Source organism: Lemur catta, chromosome 19, assembly GCF_020740605.2.
Source record: "Lemur catta isolate mLemCat1 chromosome 19, mLemCat1.pri, whole genome shotgun sequence".
NCBI classification, from domain to species: domain Eukaryota; kingdom Metazoa; phylum Chordata; class Mammalia; order Primates; family Lemuridae; genus Lemur; species Lemur catta.
Genome location: NC_059146.1, coordinates 3,357,011 through 3,375,099, shown reverse-complemented (window position 1 = coordinate 3,375,099; position 18,089 = coordinate 3,357,011). Strand labels below are relative to the sequence as shown.

Genomic DNA, 18,089 nt, shown 5'->3' with positions numbered 1-18,089 from the left:
GATATTCTTTTTAGGAGACAGGGTTTCACTGTCACCCAGGCTGGAGTGTGGTGGTGCATTCGTAGCTCACAGCAGCCTCAAACTCCTGGGCTCAAGTGATCCTCCTGCCTCAGCCTCCCAAGTAGCTGGGACCACAGGCGCAAGTCACCACACCTGCCTGATTTTTTAAAATAATTTTTTGTAGAGATAGGGTCTTGCTGTGTTACCCAGGCTAGTCTCAAACTTCTAGCATAAAGCAATCCTTCCACCTTGGCCTCCCAAAGTGCTAGGATTTTAGGTATGAGCCACTGTGCCCAGCTGATAATGAATATTGATCGTTAGAATAACTTTAATGGAAAAGCATCCAAGACCAAAAGGGAGAGCTTTTAAATCAAAGGCTTATTATGTAAAAATAACATACAAAGAGTGCTTTGTTTTAACAATTTTGAAATTCAGAAGGAAATCCCATATTTAGCATGAGTTACAGTGTGCATATCAACCCAGCACCTCCCTTTGGATCAAATTGGTTTTTTCTGTCTATATAATTCAACTCTGAAATAATTTTGAATTCTTCACTATGAAATGGCAGGATTAGTAGATTATTTCCTTACATCTGAGAGACATAAGGAAGTCATGTGATAAAATGGACACAAAGTAAAATTTTAATATCTTTATTTTTACTTTAATAAATTCAACTTAAAAATATATATGATAGTGCTAACACGTGGTCACCCGCTGGGAATTCAGTGGCAAAGACATCGGCTGATGCAGCCTGCAGGCTCCTGGGCAGACAGGTGAGCTGCAGACCATGGTACAAGGTGGTATCTAACCATGACGTGTTCATAGGCTGTGAAGGGGATTCAGGGTGCTGTGGTGCCACATATGGGGTGCACACCCTGGTAAAGGGCCTCAGACCAAGCTTCACTGGGGAAGAGATATTGGAGCTCAGATCTGAAGGGTGAGTGGAGTTAAGAGAAGAGCGGGGCTTGTAGAAGCATTTCTGACACAGGGCACCACTTGGCCCAAAGCCTGGAGGTGGGAAGGAGCAAGGTGTGTCCAGGGTACTGAGAAAAGGCCATTGTGATTAGAGAGCTGAGAGTGATACTACATGATACTAATTGCCATCATGGATGGAAGTCTTGCTCTAGACAGGGCTGGGAAGGGAAGCAGGGCCCGAATCTCCCAAGACGTTAGGCCTTGTTGAAGATTTAGGCCTTTGGAACCCTTCAGGCTCTGTCCCTGCCTGCCTCTCTGGTTTCCCTCATCCTCCTTTCGGCGGTCGAAGCTCCAGTGACTTCAATCCTTGCAGGTTCCTATTCTAGGCCTTTGCATGTGCTGCTTTTCTGCATGGGAAACCCATCCTTCCTTCTTACCACAACTTAGCCCCTCTGCCTGGAAAACTCCTTTGAGAAGCTGCCCTGTCTCGGTCCAGCCAGCTTCTACTCTTGCAGTGCATCCTCCACAAGGCAATGATCACGCAGCATCGGAAGGTTTTGTTTTTAATGACCCCCTCCCCACCCCCCGTCAGAGTACCAGCCGCTTCTCGGGGGTATCCTGCCCATTTATCTCTTGGTGCTCAGTGCCCGGCTGACCACATAAACTTGTCACATGCAAGCACTTAATATTTGCTGAAATAATGAATGTGTGATGTCAAGAAAATTTCCTCAAGAGCCTGAACTCACGGGAATTACCTGGGTTTGCTTTGAGAAAAAGTTTGACCCTGCTGACATTAAAAAAAGAAGAAGAAGGAGGAGGACATATCTTTTCTGGAAGGCTGCGATATATTATGCTGCACATTAGTGGTACTCCAAAGGAGAAAGATTCCAATCTTACAAACATTATCTTAGAATTATAGGTAAGAAAGATTATATACACAACATACTGTTATTTATATTTAAAAGTGCCTTGTAAGATTGTCTAGATTTCAGACGACATGTCTGAAAGTAATTGAGCATAATGGGTGAGAGAAAGAGAATGGGCAGTAATTTATTACCTTATCCATTTAATCTACAAATGACCAGAAAATCAATGGGAAAAGCAGTTTCCTCTCTACATACCTTAAGGAAAAGCCATTAGGGCAAAGGCTGATGTTACTGTTGTCATTCACTTGGAAACAAGAAACCTGGTTCTCAAGTCGTCACAGCCAGGCCAACGGCACTTTCCGAGGATATATCGAAAATGTGGATAACAGCTGCGTGAGACTTGTGTGATGAGGAAGTCTCCCTATTGTATGGGTGTCGATGCCTTCTTTATTGTTAAGGAAAGCATTTTCCCTAGAGGGAAGACTACAATTGGGAGAAAATGAGTTAAATTAACTCAGACTTGATTAAACATTAATTTAATTTAATATCCAGAATTCCAAGATCCTTACATTGCTCTCACCCCCTGAAATCACTTGAATTTTATTTTGTAATTGTAGGTGCCCATGTAAAAAGCAAGCACGATTTTTTCCATTAAAAGCAACAACCACTTATTTTTTAGTGTAATTTGTCTCTCATTCCTTCATTCCTACTTCAGAATACCTGGATCGTATTCAGTTGCCAGGAAAATGAATCCAGAAACTACGTCTCCAACACGTGTTTGATATTTTTGGAGAAATGGAAAGGAAATTAAAGTTGTGTCATTCCTCAGCTCCACCAGACACTCTTATCTCTTAGATCTCAGTGTAAGGAATTTGCAGATGATGAAAGCCATCATCTTTCCTTTTCTTCCCTCTGCAGGTCAGACCCCATGTCCTGAAGGAGACCAAAGGTGTCTCCACAGTTCCTGCCTTGATTCGTGTGGGGGTAGCTCCCTCTGCGAGCCGCGCAACAGTCTGAATAACTGCAGTAAGTACGACAGCTGACAAATGCAATCACCGTGTCGGGACATGAGTTCAGTACTTTCCGTCCGCGTTGACATTACAATGCTGAAGTCTGGAATAGCTCCACAAAAGCATACCCTGTCTTCTTTTTCTTTTTTAAAGGTTGCATGTGGTAGCAGAAAAGAAACAAAATGGTCTTAATTAACTTAAATCAGAAACAAATGTGTCATTGTGAACGGGCTATAAATCCACATTGCTTGATATCATTACCATCGCGTTCAACTCGACATAAGCTCCTATATATTATTTGCTTGGCTCCATCTGCAGGCAGATGCTATCTGTCTTCCTTTTTAAAGCACAGCTTCAAACACGGAAACTTTATCCAAGAAGCAACTATGAAGTTCATTGAAATAGCCACACAAAAACTTTGGCGGTCTGTTCTTTTAATAACATTTATTATTCTCACCTTTCCAGGAACTCTGATGAGTTTTGGTGACAATGTAACAGCCCCAAATGGTGTAAGCAGGTGGCTCTAACTTGGCTTTCAGGAGGAGGAATTATTTGAGGGAACAGAACGGGCAGAAGTGAAAGAACACTGTCTAGACCCCCAGAGGGAATTTTAAATGAGTCAGAAAATCCCCAATGACTGGTTTCTAGTAATGATTTCTTACTCCTGGGCTCTGCTTTTATATTATGTTTACATTTTTTAAACTTTTTTTTTAGAGGTAGTGTCTCGCTCTGTCACCCAGGCTGGAGAGCAGTGGTGCGATCACAGCTCACTGCAGCCTCCAACTCCCGGGCTCAAGCGATCCTCCCGCCTCAGCCCAGCTGGGGCTGCAGGGGCATGCCACCACGCCCGGCTCCTTCACCTTTCCTAACGAACTTTCTGTCCCACCTTCAGCTTGGGGCTGGAACTTCAGAAGCAGGTCAGGCAATATCACTTCTTAGCATACGTCCTCCCAGCTAAGGCCACTGGGAGCTGGGGAGGCCGACGGGCTCAGGTCCTTCGATCTGCTGCAGTTTCAGGTCCTGGTTTTACCTGGAGACTTTTCTGGGTCGGTGTAGAGCTTACAGGAGCGCCCCTCTGACTGGTAGGAGTCTGGCCCGGGGGAAAGTGGAAAAAGTGGGCCGGGAAGAAGGTCTGGGCAGGCAGCCAGTTAAGAACCCAGACTGATGGGACTTTGGTCTTCATGGCTAAAAACTCAAAGCCCGTTTCCCATGTGAAAGAACAGGAGGTCCTGGTCTGGCCACAAAAATGACACACTCAAACTGCCATTTTGCTCCCTTTAAAAATGATTTAAGTATATAGATATTTCTCTTTCTAATATACGCATATTCGTATATATACAAATGTACAGCTATCTATTCTGGGGACATTTTTCCCATTGTTTTATTTTGTTCATCCCTTAATCCACTGGGGAACTTTTTCAGGACTATTTCTTTACTTCACTTTCTCCGTGGGTTGAATGATTTTGAACAGTAACATAGTGTCATCTCAAAGACATGTGTTTGCTATTAAAGTGTTGAGGGTTGCTTGGGATGGAATGGCACTTACTGTCACTCGAAAAACCAGAAAGCGCCGTGTGAGCCAGTGTCAAATCTCGGTAAGGAGTAACTGGGTGTGTGCGATCCTATTTTCTCGATAGTTGAAATATTTCAGAATTTAAAATTTAAAAATATATTGTCACCTATCAAAAAAAGAAGTTGTAGGAAGGGCAACTGCATCGCTCCGGCTCATAGAGTCGACCAATATTTGCAGTGCGTGCTCGATATTCCCGCGCTCGGTAAGCACAGATGGGAGACACACGCCCAGCTTCCCAGAGACAATTTTTCAGTGTGGAAGAACATACTGTCATCTCCAATGCGAGTAATCATTGGAAGGGGTTTGCCACTCTCGGAGATTATTATTGCTTAGCGTGGGGGCGCAGCTGGACAGCACTCTCTTACTATGGCCCGATGCCAGTGGGGAATGTGAATTTGGAGAACGTGGCTATTCTGTCTAGCAGAGCCAGCTTCCCGTGGAGTTGCTGGGTTTCTAGTCCTGGAAGACACTGGTTCCTGCAATGCCTTAAAATATTATGTAACTTTCTGATGATCCCCAAAGACCCAGGCATCAGTGTTTTCAAATTCCCCAGGTGACTGCAGTGTGTGGCCAAGGCTGAGAATTCTTTCTCTCATGGCCTGCTCATGACACCTCTGAAATCGAATGTGAGGAAGTTTCCATATTCCTGTGTGTATTTGTCAATGGAGAAGGCCCGTGGCTTATTTCAGATTCCCAGAAGTACCTACAATTTTTTTTAAAAAGCCTAAAACCATGTCTATGATAATACATAGTTTTTCCAAGGCACAGCGGTCAGTAGCTTGTGTTCCCACATCCAGTCATACCCCGGTATCTGTGACATCTTTGTGCCCTGCTGGGAAGCAACGTACAGACACGGCCTTGCCTTAGGGAGCAGGAGCAGGAAAGCCGTTTCCCCTCACTCAGGTGCGGAGGGACGAACCCGTCACTTCCCCCTTGTACTGAGCATCCGGACAGCTGGGGGGCCTGGCCACGAGAGCAACTCCCGGGCATGTCTGTCACACCTCCCTGTGCCCACGTTGGCCACGGCCACGGGAGGCCAGGTGTGGCTGTCACGCCCCAGGCCCTCTCTGAAGTCTCCCAACAGTGTTATATCAACCTTTATGTCTATGCATTTTTCCCCTCTATCTTATGAGGCATTTATTCGACACCAAGGAAGGAATGAGCAGGTTCGCTTCCTGAAGACTTTCCCACTGGTCCGTCAGTTCCCTGCCCTCTCTTTGCAAGCTCTGGTTGGAGGAAACAAACAGTAGAAGGGGTGTGGTGGAGAAGCCAGACACCGTGATGGTTAAGCACTTCTGTCCTTGCGAACAAATGGTGGAGGAGGAGAATGATCTCATTATAAAAGCATTTTCAATAATAAGTGAAAAACAAATGATCGAATTAGAATATTACCGTTTGCTAACACAGTGGATTAATGGGTCAATGCATGGAGCGCCTGCAGCTGCTGACACCACGAAGACAGGGAAAGCAGCTGTGACGTGGCTTCTGGTGAAAGAACACGGCAGCCACCCCTGGTCTTGCCGAAGGGATAGAGCCTAATCAGTGCCCTGGACTCAGCTGGCCACGTCCCGGAAACAGAGGATGGGAGCATGTGTCACCTCACCAGCCAGATCCAAACTCTGGTACACTCTACAGATCAAACTCTAGGTCCTTCAATGGTTAAATTATAAAGAAAAACAAAGGGATAGAAGGAGAACCCAGAGATTCTAAGAGACTTAAAGGCAAGACAAGTTTCAAGAAACGGGCAAGCCTAAACTGCAGTGTGTGCGGCGGCGCACACTTAGGAAATAAAACTATAAAGAAGAGCAAAGAAACGATAACTATAAAACTCATTAGTTACTGTGGGGGCACAGGAGAAGGTTGAGATGAGACGGGGCATATGGAGGAGTTTCTGGGGTGTCTGTCAACGTCCAATTTCTTGACCTGGGTGGTAGTTACAGGGGTGTTCCCCTTAGTGTAACTCATCAGACCATTAAAACTAATAATGTTACTGACAAATTTAAAGTTTGAGGCAAAGATGAATCTTTGAATATTATATATGCCGCCGGATGTACAAAAGTTATATTTTTCATGCAAATGATCATCGTTTAATACATGATTTCTAGTGACTTCAGAGTGTTGCCTCCTGGCAAGGATGGAATGTCATTTAGCGAATGATCTCACCTTTAGGTTGAATTGAACAAGTCTTGTTTCAGACTTGGAAAGGGGGAATATCATTGAGACTCTATCAGGGTTATGTTTGACAGGTGTTTATTCAACTTCATCTGTGCTCGGGACGATGTGCTGAGCTGCAGCAAACTCATCCTGGAAACATCAAGCTGTGGCATTGAAACGTCCTTACATGTTTGTGATGCGACTGCCCCCTAGTGGCTAATCAGGACCATGAGCGAGCTTAATGCTTAAGATAAAAACGTTTATTGATATCATCAATCATAAGATTTGGGGTTGACAGCTATCTCAAGAGTTTATCTTGCTTAGCACTCTGTGAAGAATGCCTTATTAAGAAATAAAACGCAAGATCCGATCAACCTTACTGCATTCAATAAAGATCTCCAGAATAATATATGATCGTTGCTTAATCTTTTCATCTTCCTTGGCTCTGGAACACTTAAAAGTTAGATCTTATCCCAGTTCAAAAGCGATGCATTCTCCATATGTGAAAAGAGAAAAAAATTACCCATGTGCTATGTTTTATTGATCATATAAATGGAATACACCAATAAAAAGTTAAACCTTGATAAGGTGGTAAATGAAGAGGGAGAAAGGAAAAGCAGGTATTATACAAGGAAAAAAAAAGACTGCATCAAAAAGCTGTATAAGTGAGTCCATTTTTATAAAATTGTAAGCATATTAAAGAAATTAGGGGACAAAGCATAGAGTTAGAACTGCATCTACTGACTCGGAAGATGATAATTAAGCAACAAAAGCAAGTTGAAGAGTCATGGGAACAGTATAATAGTATAATTCTACTTTGGCAAAAAGCAAACACAAACCTCTAAGCGTGTCAATGCTTGTCTGTCTAAATATGAGCAGGAGAAAGACATGGAAGGATTCAAAGCTGTCCTTGGCTTGGAGGGAAGGTGAGAGAATGGGGAACAGGGAAATGATGAATTTTACTCATCTTGGAGTTGTTTTTGTTGTTATGAGGAACATGCATTTTTTGTAATCTTAGAGCAAAATATTTAAATGTTACCGCCTGTCTTGGTTCAGGCTGCTATAACAAATTACCATAGAGCGGGTGGCTGATAAACCACAGACATTTATTTCTTGCCGTTCTGGAGGCTGGAAGTCCGAGCTCAGGGTGCCCACACAGTCAGGTTCTGGGCTGCAGACGGCTGACTTCTCACTGTGTCCTCACCTGCTGGAAAGAGGCAAAAGAGCTCTCTGGGGTTCTTTTTCTAAGGGCACTCCCCTCATTCCTGCAGGGCCCCCTCATGACCCAAATATCTCCCAAAGTTCCCACTTCCTAATTCCACCACGGTGGGGGCTAGGAGTTCCACATATGAATTTGGGGGACACATTTAGTCCGTAACATTTCTCCTTCACAGGGCAAAAGAAATGGTAAACTGAACCAACCCACTCCTCTCTCCACCCTGACTCATGCTCAAGATTATGCCAACTTTACAGCACTGCGTCTTCCGTGGGAAACTGAGAGCCATCTTACATTTTGTCTGTAATATTTTCTATCTGGCCAGAATCAGGCTCCTTGTAAATATACTCTCTGAGAAGCCCTCGGATTCTTTCAGTTAAGAAATAGTCCCAGGGCTGTTTTCGTATCTCACCCAAGTCCTTATTACTAATCTATATGCACGGATACTTCTTAGCCAAATAATTAAATTTAAGTTGAATAATCACTCTTAATAAGGCGTGGAGTCTTTGGTCGGGGCTAATTTTACTTAGACACTTGCTCGATGCCCTCTCACCCGGGGACTGTGCGCATCTACTGTGAGCAGAGAGGGACCAGGGAGCCTCCACCATATTCCCCCAAACCCGCCCAGACCCCGTTTGTCCTTGGCTTCCTGAGTTGCTGTGGCTCTGTTGTCCCTTCGGGCTCCTAGCATTTTGTTCCATACTGCTGTCCTAGTCCGTTCAGGTGGTGACAATGAAATACCTTAGACTGGATGGTTTAAGGAACAGACATTTATTTCTCACGGATCTGAAGGCTGGAAGTCCATGGTGAAGGTGCTGGCAGATTTGGTGTCTGGTGCTGGTGGCAGTCTGCTTCCCGGTTTGCAGACAGCGTCCTCTAGCTGTGGCCTTACATGACAGCAAGAGCTTTAGTCACCCTCTTGTTATAGACACTGGTCCCATCATGGGAGCTCCGCCCTCATCCAGACCTCATTGGAAGCTAATTACCTCCCAAAGCCCCAACCTCCAAATACCGTCATATTGGGGGTTGGAGTTTCAATGTGTGAATTGCGGGAGGGGACCACAAACATTCAGTCCGTGACAAACTCTGTCCTAGCCTGTTCATGTTCTAATACAGCTGTCGGCACGTGTCTTTTTACCTGTAGGGACCGTGGAGTTCCTCCAGGGCAAGGGCTATATTTCTCATTATTTTTACCTTTGCAGTGCCTTAGGGGAGACAGTTCCTGACACATTTTTCTCCCTCTTTCCCTCTCTTTATCCTGGCACTGTGCTAGGGGCAGACTTTGAGATCACGAGATAAAGTCTCAATTCCCCAAAATCTCAGAACTGTGTGGGGGAAGCAAGTGAGTAAATACAGGACACGTCAGAGTGCAATGAGGGCATGGCAGGAGTGTGCCTAAGGCGCCATGGTGACCAGAAGAGAATCATTCTGGGAGCAGTATTGGGAGGAGTGGTTGCTGGAAAGGTTTTCTACAAGAGGTAGTTGTGCTGTGTGCACCTGGCAGCTAGGATCGTGGCCACATTTGGGGGAATGACGACAAGCATGGTAAGAAAAGAAGGAGGTAAGACAGGAGTAAACAGTGTGCACAAAGACATGCAATTCTTAAAATATCCGGTGTTACAAGGCAACAGAATTCACGCCAGCAGAGATACCGTTGATGGGTTAGTCGTAGGCAATGAGGCTGGAAAATTAGGCTGTGGTTGAAGTGTGAAATAGCCTTGAATTCCAAGCTAAGGGGCTTGGATTTTATCTCATTGGCAAGAAGTATCCAACAGATCTCAGCCTCCTCTTGCCTTGAAACCTTGTAGCTTTATATTTAAACCCATTGGTCAGCAATAAAACACAGACAGAAGTTATCTAATTACCTATTTAAACAAACTCATAATTTTTAATGGCAGTGAAGATGATACAGCCACACTATTTTGGACATATTGAATAAATAAGAAAAAGAAGGTGAATTGAAGTGAACAAAAGGAATGATGAAAGATAGTCATTTTCAGATAAGTTGAGCCAAGGGGAAAAATGGGAAAGGACTTTCTAGATCATGATGTTGGGCGTTGTGCCAGCAGCTACAGAGACAGAAATGAATTTTAGTTTGCTATGGTACTTCACTAGCCAACATATTTATGTTTTTGAAATCCACAAAAGAAAAAGTTATGTACTACTTGCATTCTAGCCTTAGCTATTCTAAAGAGAGTAAAATAGACTTCAAGTTTATAAAGTTTAAACAAGTGGTTTTTACATGTGAAATTTTTAAAAATATGTATTTGTATGTGTTTTTTATTAGGTCAGTGTGAACCAATTACACTGGAACTCTGCATGAATTTGCCCTACAACCATACGAGTTACCCAAACTACCTTGGACACGGGACTCAAAAGGAAGCCTCTGTCAGCTGGGAGTCCTCTCTTTTCCCTGCACTTGTTCAGACCAACTGTTACAAATACCTCATGTTCTTTGCTTGCACCATTCTGGTGCCAAAGTGTGATGTGAATTCAGGCCAACGTGTCCCTCCTTGCAGGTAATAGGTTGGGATCTCCCCCAAGCATCCTCATTTTGCCTCAGAACAAAAGGAGTGAAGCCTTAATTGAGTTTGGACAAAGTAAATTTTGCTAAGGAGCTCTGTATTTTTTAGCCGATATACTCGCAAGGTAAAGAAGTTGTAAAATGAACATTTGAGTCAGATTACTTAAGTGCCAAACAAGGGAGACATCAACTGCCTTTGATCATAGCTTATGTGTTTTAATCAAATAAAATCATATATATTTCCTTTTGGTGGTTCAGGAAGCATTTTTTAAAAATGTGAGTTACAGAAGAAGAGGTGTATCTGCCCCTTTCTTGGCAACACTGATGTGTTTAAAATGCTGCATTCTGATCACATTCAAAAGTTAGAGATCTCACACAGGGCGACAAAACACAGCCTCACAGGCTGGACAGGCATGGACAGTGCTGACATTTCTCTGCCCATTTGGCTGAAATAAGGCATGGTATTTCAAGAGTGCAGCTTGAACTTTGGATTTGATTGACGTCTTAGGGTCAAGAGTATTGTTCTGCAGTCCATGTTTGAGTTCACGTCTTGGCTCTTCTCTAGCTGCCGGGTAGCCTTAGACAAATTCCCGAGTCTCTCTCAGCCTTTATTGCTTTACCTATAAAATAAGGATAGTATTGGTTTGTTGGGTTGGGTTGTTGTGAGGTCAAATGAATGTGTATAAACGTATAGCACTTCCGGGCGATTGTAAGCCCTGAACAAACAATAGCAATGATGATAGAACAGGAACACAATTACCTCGTGGCAATTTTGGCTCTTTGCTTTGCCATGTGTTAGGAGTTGTAGTCAGCAAATTTGCATGTACAAGATGACAGTCACAGAAGCAGGTTGCTCCTCTCTTCAGTGCTGTTTTTGCTCAAGGGCTGAGTGCACAGACGGCCTAAATGTGAGTGGTAACTACAGAAACCATGTGTTGGGATCAGAAGTCGAAGCTTTCAGAAAAAGCAATAATATTGATATAGTGGACAGAAAGGAAAACGCTGAATTATACGCTGAATAGCCAACGGATGACAAAGTAAGGGCTTCGATAGAGTCAGGACAGGAAACAATAAAATTTCAGAATGACTTGGTGAACTGAACCAGCATTATACAAATAAAACCTAATATTGGCTTATGTGAAAAGAATTCTGAAAATTTCTGTTAAATAATTTTTAAAGTATCTTCATAAAACATCCACCCATTTTATGTTAAACAGTTATTTCTAAATCTTTTTCCATTTTTGCTAAGGAAGGTCAATGATAAATAATTTCTTTTAATAGTACTTAAATTCTTATATTTGACTTTTTTATATATATATAAAAATTTCCCTAATGCAGCAATTTCTACTATAAATGTAAATTTACATCCAGATATAATTTATAATTTCAGGGCTTCAGTTTCATATTAAAATGCCTAAAATGAAAATCATCCTGAAATATTATTCAATCAACATTTTGGTGATCTTCTTTTATTAATAGATACTTTAGTTCTTTTTCTGAGGTTCGGCCATACATCTTTCATTTTCAGTGGACATCACTATGAATTTTATATTTTGATGTTTGTTTATAAGAAGTTATTTTACTTTATGCATGAATTATATGCTAAATTAGTTTATAAAGCAATACATAGTTGCCTTTGCCAAGTCTGTTTATTAATCTTAACATTTAATTTTCAAGTTTTCAGTCTGAAAAAATCTAACATTATTGAAACCTTATAATGAGCTAAATATTTGAGGTTTGTTATGCTGTAGAATCCTCAAAATAACCCTTTGAGTGAGGTGTATATTGTCAGGGCTGCTGCCTGCAGGCGAGCACTTGCACAGTTTATAACAGTGTTCACTGCAGTTGTTTTGTTGCATAGTGTTATTATTTCCATTTTACAGAAAAAATAGGAAGCGGTAGAGTCAGGCACTATACGGTCTTCTATATAAATAATGTATCGTATGGTTAATTTAAAATAACAGCCACAATTGAGTCATAGACATTTTTACAACTAACAGAACTACTTAGTTCACCAGTTAATGAACACTACTGAACTTGCCATTTTTTCAAACCTACTATGGGAATACCATGGCTTTATCTTCGCTCCAAATTCCTAGGCAAAACTAGCGTTGAGTTATACTTTGCTTTGTCCAGATTTAAACCTAAACAGAGCTTTTGATTGCTAACCTTCCTCCACCAGCTTCAGGTAAGCCTGGAGCTGGCCTTTCTAGAAGATCTGTCCCATTTGATCTTAAAAATGAGAACTTGATTGAGATTAACTTACAGTTTAAAATTTGAAAGCTTTGAGAAGTAAGAATGTATTTGAAAGGAAATACAAAATTGGCCTAGGAACAAACTTTGCTTATGCCCACTTTTTTTTTTCTTTTATTGTGTAACTGATTTCTTAGTAATGCATTGAAGCAAAACCATGTTTTTTCCCATAGGAAGTAAAGAAATCTTTGGTGAGGTATGCTGATACCTCGATTTAAAAATATCCTGGCCACAAATGAGATAGCTCACCTGAAAGCACCTAGTACCCTGCTTAGCACATCTTTTCTTTAAAACAACAAACAAACTTCATTTTAACCCCCTTGCGCTCAGCATACGTGGGTTTGTGAGAAGTCCCAAGCTTTGCAATAATATTGGCTGAAGGTGAAGTAGGGGAGGCCACGCCCCATGTAAGCCGGGTGATGCATGAGACGGCTCAGATGCTGCTCTGCAGAGGGGAGACGTCTGAAGACGAGGGTGTTGTACAGACCCCGGGACCCTCTGGGAAAACTATTCAAATTGATGCTGGGGACCTCCCTGCTTGGAATGGAAGGTTGGAAAATGTGTCTGCTTCAAAGACAGAAGAGAAAATTAGAAAGGCAGAGTGGAGAAGGGAATCTGTGTCCTGGAAACATCTCTCTTTCTATTTCTGCAATGAAGTTTCTTTTGGTGAAAGTATGTTGCTGGAATGTATCCTCCCTGTGGGGCTATTACTCGTTAATACTTACCATACATACGTGCTTCTCCGTGCATTTGTGCCCACACACTCGGATACACAGGCCCCGCACACACAGACCCATGGGCAGGCAGAATCAAAACCCCACACACGTTGCTAATGTTCATCTCAGACATGTTTCTGCTTCTGACCTTCTGTCTTTCCCGCTCTCCTAGAGCGCTGTGCGAGCACTCCAAAGAGCGCTGCGAGTCTGTTCTTGGCATCGTGGGCCTGCAGTGGCCTGAAGACACAGATTGCAATCAGTTTCCGGAGGAAAATTCAGACAATCAAACCTGCCTGATGCCTGATGAATATGTGGAAGGTTAATTTTTAAATTAATTAATTACCGGGGTATCTAACATGGATGAACATGTCAGTTGCCTTTTGAAGTCTCTCCGTGTATTTGTGTTTATTTGTGTGTTTGTTACCTATTTAGTTGCCAGTCAGGCTGCACAGGTGAGTGAGTCTGTGGGCCTGACACTGAAGGATTTGGCACAGCTATGAGACATTGTCACTATTTTAAAAGTAAATCTTTAAAAACATAAAAATAAATAAACTCAGAGATGAGTTGAATATTCTAGGTGTTGCTCAATTGAACTGTACCTCACTCACAGAGCCCATTATACTGGATGCCAATTTTATGCAGGGGTCTTGAATGTAACGGTGAACATCAAGCCTCGGTTCCTTCAAGTGCAAAACATCTGGAGACCGGGGCAGCACGGGACCGTTAGGTAGAGGAACGGAATCGGAGCCCGTGTCAGCAGGGGGAAAGATGGGGATGTGGAAATGATTCTGGCACACTGAGGGCAGCTGGTCAGGAGCACTGAGGCCACAAGACATTTCGGGCTCTGGCGATTGTTAGGTTGTCCCTTTGGAATGAGAAGGAACCGCTGGAAAGCACTAAACTGCTGATCTGGGGAGATGATGCCGAGAATGAAAGAGAAAGTACGCGGCTCAGCAGACAGAAGAAAGCCAAGTAAACTCGGCTTTGACGAAGACCATCCTTGTCTTCAGTAAGAAGCTGCTCGACAACGTTCCTCCTTTACATAGATAAATGAGCTGGTGTTTCTGGGTTTTCTGTCCGTTGAGAGTCATATTGTTTTCAACAGAATGTTCACCCAGTCACTTCAAGTGCCGCTCCGGACGGTGTGTTCTGGCTTCCAGAAGATGCGATGGCCAGGCTGACTGTGATGATGACAGTGATGAAGAAAACTGTGGTATGTATGTGCGACCGCACTTTTCTTGAATGTGCAGCAATGACAGGGTAGGATAAGAAACTGTGTTAAAAATCCAAACTGTTCGCTGGTCGCAGTAGTGACTAGGGTTGAGTGCCACTGCCCTTACTGCTTCTCCTCCTCCTTCTTCTTTGTCATCATCGTCTTCGTCTTGCTCTGTTGCCCAGTCTGGAGTGCAGTGGTGTGATCACAGCTCACTGTTACCCCAGCTCCTGGACTCCAGCTATCCTCCTGGTTCAACCCCCCAAGTAGCTGGGACTACTGACACATGCCACCACACATGGCTATTTTTTTTTTTTTAGAGATGGGGTCTTGCTATGTTGCCCAGGCTGATTAAATTATCAAACACTAAGGCATGCATTGATAAGTATTTCCCTAACTCTCGATTTCCCCTAAATTATACTTCTGTAGAACCTTGATATATACAGTAGCACCCTGCCTCCTTTATCCATGGGGGATGTATTCCAGTACCCCCAGTGGATGCCTAGAAACCACAGATGGTACCAAATTCTGTATATACAGCACTATGTTTCTCCTATACATACGTATCTGTGATAAAGTTTAATTTGTAAATTAGGCACAGCAAGAGATTCACAACAACAATAATAAAATGGGATAATTATATCAATATACTTTAATAAACATTATGTGAATGTGATCTCTCTCTCCTCTCAGAATACCTTATTGCTCTGGACTTACCTATTTCGGAACCATGCTTGACTGTGATAACTGAAACCGTGGGAAGCAAAATCTCAGATAAAGGGGGACTACTGTATGTGCAAACACTTGAGAAAAGGGGAAACACTTCACAAATATAAAGAATTATTTTCATTGCTAAATTATAAAGCAGTTGTTATCTGTTTTAAAGTCAGAATAATGGTGTCTTTGCATACGACGTCCATGCCACTAAGTAGACATCTAGATACACAGAGTTCAGACTCTAACATTTAAATTTAATTGGGGCTCATTTTCATGCCCTCTTGTACTTCGTCCCTGTTGACAAAGGATATAACTCTTCCTGACATTTCTGCTGTTGAGCCCCGAGAGCGCCAATGGAAAGGCCAGAAATGCCAATGGTAATTTGAGTGGAGCTAATTCTCATTTTATTTCCTTGTAAGCCTCTGTACTTGTGACTTCAAAGTGTTGGGGAATAGAAATCACACAATGCTCTTTAATGATGTCCTGGAGGAAAGCAAAATGATTGAAGTTCTATCCAAAGAATGATTGGTTTATGATTATTTAGCTTGTCCAGCTTTTTAAAATATTGACACTTTTTTTCATTGAAGGCACATAAGGCAATATATCTTTTGAAATCATTTCATTCCTTTGGCCTTTGAGGTATGAAATATTGCCTTGCTCCTCCAAATGAATTTTCTGTGGTAGACATTGCTCTTCTGGCCTAGACAAAATGTCACAAGCAATCAACTGAAATCCTATCATCTCCTACAAATAAGGACAAGTGCATCTTCTGGAAAATTACAGCTGTCAGAATGATGATACAATGGCCAGGGGTAATTTTGTTATGGAGGGACATACAGTGTTTTGAGAACCTACTGGTATTTGCTTTTTGTGATTTTTCCTTAAAGAGATAAACATAAATTCATTGAATATCCCTTATGTAAGTGATTTATTGAGAATGGATTAGATTTGTTTACTTAACTATGACTTTGATGGGTTATGGTATTCTGAGATGTGATTTACAATGGATTACTCTTAGATGGTTCAAAGAGGTTGCATGATTCTCTATGGGGGTGGCTAGACCTAAATTTGCAGTCCGGGACTAAATATGTGAGAAATATAAAAGCTTAGTTAAAAAGAAAAACAAACAAAAAAAGAGCCTTACCAAGATTGAAAGGTCTGAGTTCGAGAATATATTCTGCCAAAAAGAAGTCCGAAGTATTATAGTGTTGTACAGGGTTTAAATAACCCTAAAATATCAGATTTCTGATAAACTAATGAGTGTTCACTAGTACTTTAATCACACAGTTAAGGCACACCAAAACGATAGAATATATTATCTAATCTCTATCAAACACTCAAAATATTGACAGCATTATTGAGAGCTCTAGTTAAGGAAAGTTAAAATTAAGAAATTAATACATTTGGAGTTAAATCAATTGCTCCCACAGTATTAATTTATGAGAAAACTCTTGTTAAGTTTTCCAAAGTGACTAATAACAGAAAACTTTATAAATCTTCCCCTTTTGGGGTGTATGCCTGCATTTATGCTTGTCCAATGTTCTGGGAGGACAGACCCCTTAAAATCAAAGAGGGATTCAGGTTGATGAAGGCTTCACAGGGTACCAACAGGAAGTCATCCCGTTCCCATTTTGCCCACTTGCTGTTTGTGATTCCGTTCGCACGTGTCCACAGGCATACCCTCTGGTAATGCAAACACCAGCTCCAGTGAAACTGGGTTTTACCCCAGCTTCATGTCTTTTCAATTTATTTTGTCCATTGGCTATTGAAGGCATTTAAATGTTTGGACTTCACTGAATAATGTGACAATTAATGCTTCGTTGCCATGAATCTGCCACTCCCTGACAACTTCTAACAATGTTATTGTGTTTCCTTTCAAAACAATACATATTTAATTTAGTCGAAAATAAATGACATGTTAGAGATGAACTTTACTTCCCATGTCTTTGGCACTATTGTAGCAGGAAAACATGGTAGCGAAAGCGCTTAATTTATAAATACACTTTAAGAAGATATGCATTAGTGTCGAGCAGTATTGTTCTTAAATGTCTCTGGCTCTTCGTGGTAAATTTTTGTTGTTGAAGTTGCTTTGATGGTGTAATTGCTAATGTTAACAAGAGTTGAAAACATATCCAGTGTTAGAAATGTTTTCAACAAGTGTTTGGAAGAATTATGCAAAAACCTGAACATGTCACTCCCTTGAAACAATTCTGTGGCGTTGGTTTATGGGAGGGAAGCCTAGGGGACAGCAGTGTGACTGGCAGGGTCAGCCCTGTGTCAGCACAAAGGATTCGACTATCTTAAAGGGTGACGGCATGTCAGGAACTGTCTGTTAAACTAGCAACTTGACAAGTGAGGTTGTTTTTGGCGTAATTTTCCAAGCAGAGCATGGTTTCATCTCAAATTAATAATACTATCTTTCATCCTGCTTCATTTATGTTCCCCGTAACTCCACAAAGGAACTATTAGGCCAGGCAAACCTTTATGAGAACAGAGACAGTACGGAGGGGTAAATTAATACTTATAGAGCACTCACTTAAGGTTTAGAGTAACCCTGTGTAGCAGGCATTATTATTACTATTTTAGCATTACGGAAACGGAGATTCAGAGAAGTTAAGTAACTTATCCACGGTCACACAACTAGTGAGATTTGGAGCTGGGATTCAAATCCGGTTGTCTGACTCCAAAGCTGTGCTTCCACTGCTCCTACCCCTTACGCATACTGCATGTTCTCGTTTTACCCAGGATGGCAATTAAAGACTTGTACCTGGATCCCACCCAGATCCTTTTTCATAGAGCTGTGATTTGGAGAAGTGTATTTAATTTCTGTAAACGTTAGTTTCTGCACTTACAAAATGGTGAGCATAATACTGACATTGCGATGTTATTGTAAGAATTAAGACCCATGTCTAGAACATAGATAGAGGATCAT

General features: G+C 41.9%; 1 protein-coding gene across 4 annotated transcripts in view; it reads left to right on the top strand.

Annotated features, from left to right (window-relative positions):
* The window catches only part of CORIN (corin, serine peptidase), a 180,032-nt gene that overhangs the window by 126,859 nt on the left and 35,084 nt on the right, over positions 1–18,089 (top strand). For all 4 annotated transcript variants that reach the window (XM_045532957.1, XM_045532959.1, XM_045532958.1 and 1 more), the window contains exons 10-13: positions 2,700–2,807; positions 10,022–10,253; positions 13,400–13,545; positions 14,333–14,440. In XM_045532957.1, the coding sequence (XP_045388913.1) occupies positions 2,700–2,807; positions 10,022–10,253; positions 13,400–13,545; positions 14,333–14,440 (594 nt within the window). The remainder of the gene's footprint in view (positions 1–2,699; positions 2,808–10,021; positions 10,254–13,399; positions 13,546–14,332; positions 14,441–18,089) is intronic.